At 16.5% G+C, this 2,519-nt stretch overlaps 1 protein-coding gene across 1 annotated transcript; it reads left to right on the forward strand.

Annotated features, from left to right (window-relative positions):
* Positions 1-1,300: 1,300 nt before the first annotated feature.
* On the forward strand, positions 1,301-2,245 carry PRSY57_0209600 (syntaxin, Qa-SNARE family; the record flags this gene model as incomplete). Its single annotated transcript, XM_012905531.2, has 1 exon — positions 1,301-2,245. The coding sequence occupies one exon, from the start codon at positions 1,301-1,303 to the stop codon at positions 2,243-2,245; it is 945 nt and encodes a 314-aa protein (XP_012760985.1).
* Positions 2,246-2,519: the final 274 nt, after the last annotated feature.

The following is a 2,519-nucleotide window of genomic DNA, read 5'->3' on the forward strand; positions in this document are numbered from 1 at the left end:
AAAAAAAAAAAAAAAAAAAAAAAAAATATATATATATATATATATATTATATTAATATGATGTAAAATATAAAACGTTTACAAGATAATCCTCGAAAAAAAAAAAAAAAAAAATATATATATATATATATATAATTAAATAATAACATAACAAAAGTTGACCTTGTATATATTATTAATTAGTGTAGATTCTTTCTTTAAATCTACACGTGTAATTCTTTTAAATAAATAAATATATATATATATATATATATATATATATATACTCATATAAGTATATACATATATATATTCTTTTAGTGTCCAATAATGTATAATTTTTTAAATAAATTCAAAAAAATATATTTTCCGTTCCCAAATTATCCACATTCAGGTTTAATGAAGAAGAAAAATGATAGGGAAATTTTATTTTATTACTTTTTAAAAAAATGATAATTTTTAAAAAAATTTTAATAAAAAAAAAAACATATATATATATATATATATATTAATATGTTATTATATGCATTTGATAAAATGATGTTTTAATATATATATATATTTGTGTATATTTAATAAATTATGTATTAAATTAACTTAATAATTAAAACCGCTTCTTTTTAATTTTTTATATTATTCCAAATTAATTCATATAAATTCATATTTTTTAAATATTAATTCATGCTTTTTCCTTTATTCATTTTTTTGTTGTTTCTTTTTAATTATTGAAGGTATATAAACCAATAAATATATTATATATATATATATATATATGTTATTTTATAAAGTATATGTAAAATGCCGCAATTCTTATGAAAATTAAAGAGGTAGTTATATTATTTAACTTATGTTATAACTTTTGAATATTTATAATGATAAAATAAATACAGATAAAAAAAAATGTAAATAAGTATAAAAGATATATTATTTGTATATGTGGGACAGCGCAAGAATGATATAACAAAATGTATTTTTAAAGATAAATAGTATTAATAATTACATATATATATATATATATATATATATATATATATATATATGTATATGTATGTATGTATATATGTTTGTGTTATTAGGAAGGTTAAAATGTGTCTCTATATTATATATATAATAATAAAATGAAATATAAAAAACTTTAACATTACTATTATTATATTATTTGAATATATATATATATAATATATATATTTTTAATTTTTATGTGTGTGTACTCATTTGTTTTATAAATTACCCTTTGTTGTATGCATTTTTTTTTTTTTTATTATTTCATTAATTTATTTATTTATTTTATTTTATTTATTTTTTTTTTTTTTTTGTTAAGAATGATCGACCTGTTTGATCATTTAAAATCCCTAGGGATAAAAAAAAATAAAGGAAATGCAAAAAATATGATACAATGGTTTATTTTTAAAAAAGATAAAATAATAGATAACAAGGTTGATTTAAATGAAGAAACAATTCTTAATATAGATAACGAAAAGAAAAGCGATTTAAGAATATATGTGGATAAGGTTGATAGTATAAAGTTGGAGATAAAAAAGATTCAAAAGAATGTAGATGAAATATCATGTTTAAAAAATAAAATAAATATTTCTATTACTGTAGAACAAGAAAATGAATTAAGTATAGAATTAAATAAACTTATAAAAGATACAAATGATTTAATTAATATAATAAAAATTGATATACGTAATTTAAGAAAGAAATATGTTCTAAGATCAAAAGAAAGTTTTTATATAAAAAAGGCTATATATGATAATCTTATAAATATATTTAAGAAATCATTACACACGTATCAAGATGTACAAAATATGTATCATGATGGAATGAAAGATAAAATAACTAGACATATTAAAATTATGTATCCTAATTATAGTGATGAAGATATTAGTACTTTTTTAAATTATGATGATATAAATACACAAAATTTAGTAAAGTGGAAATTACAAGGTCACCAAGATTTAAAAAATGCATTAACTGACGTAGAAACAAAATATAAAGATGTAAAAACATTAGAAAAAAGTGTATGTGATTTACATCAAACAATAATAGAATTATCTGCATTAATAGAAATGAATGATGAAATTATTGATAATATTTATGATCATGTTAATGATGCTCAATATTTTACAGAAAAAGCAAATGTAGATTTAATAGAAGCTAGAAACATCCAAAAAAAAACTTCTAAATGGATGTTCTATTTAACCGTGACAATCATAATTCTTATACTTATTATATTCTTTCCAATAATAACAAAAATTATATAAATATGAAATAATATAAATAAAGTATATATTAAAAGGGTTTCAGACACATGTATAATTAATTTAACTATGTTTCAAGGTGGACACCACTATGTATATATGGGCATAAGTATATATCAATATATATATATATATATATATATATAAATTTATTTATTTATTTATTATTTATATTTATATATATATTTTTTTTTTTTTTTGTGTTGTTCCTTTATTTTTTTTATTAAACATTTTACACATTTGTATATACATGAAGATGGAAAATCTTCACTTATTT

Source organism: Plasmodium reichenowi, chromosome 2, assembly GCF_001601855.1.
Source record: "Plasmodium reichenowi strain SY57 chromosome 2, whole genome shotgun sequence".
NCBI lineage: Eukaryota > Apicomplexa > Aconoidasida > Haemosporida > Plasmodiidae > Plasmodium > Plasmodium reichenowi.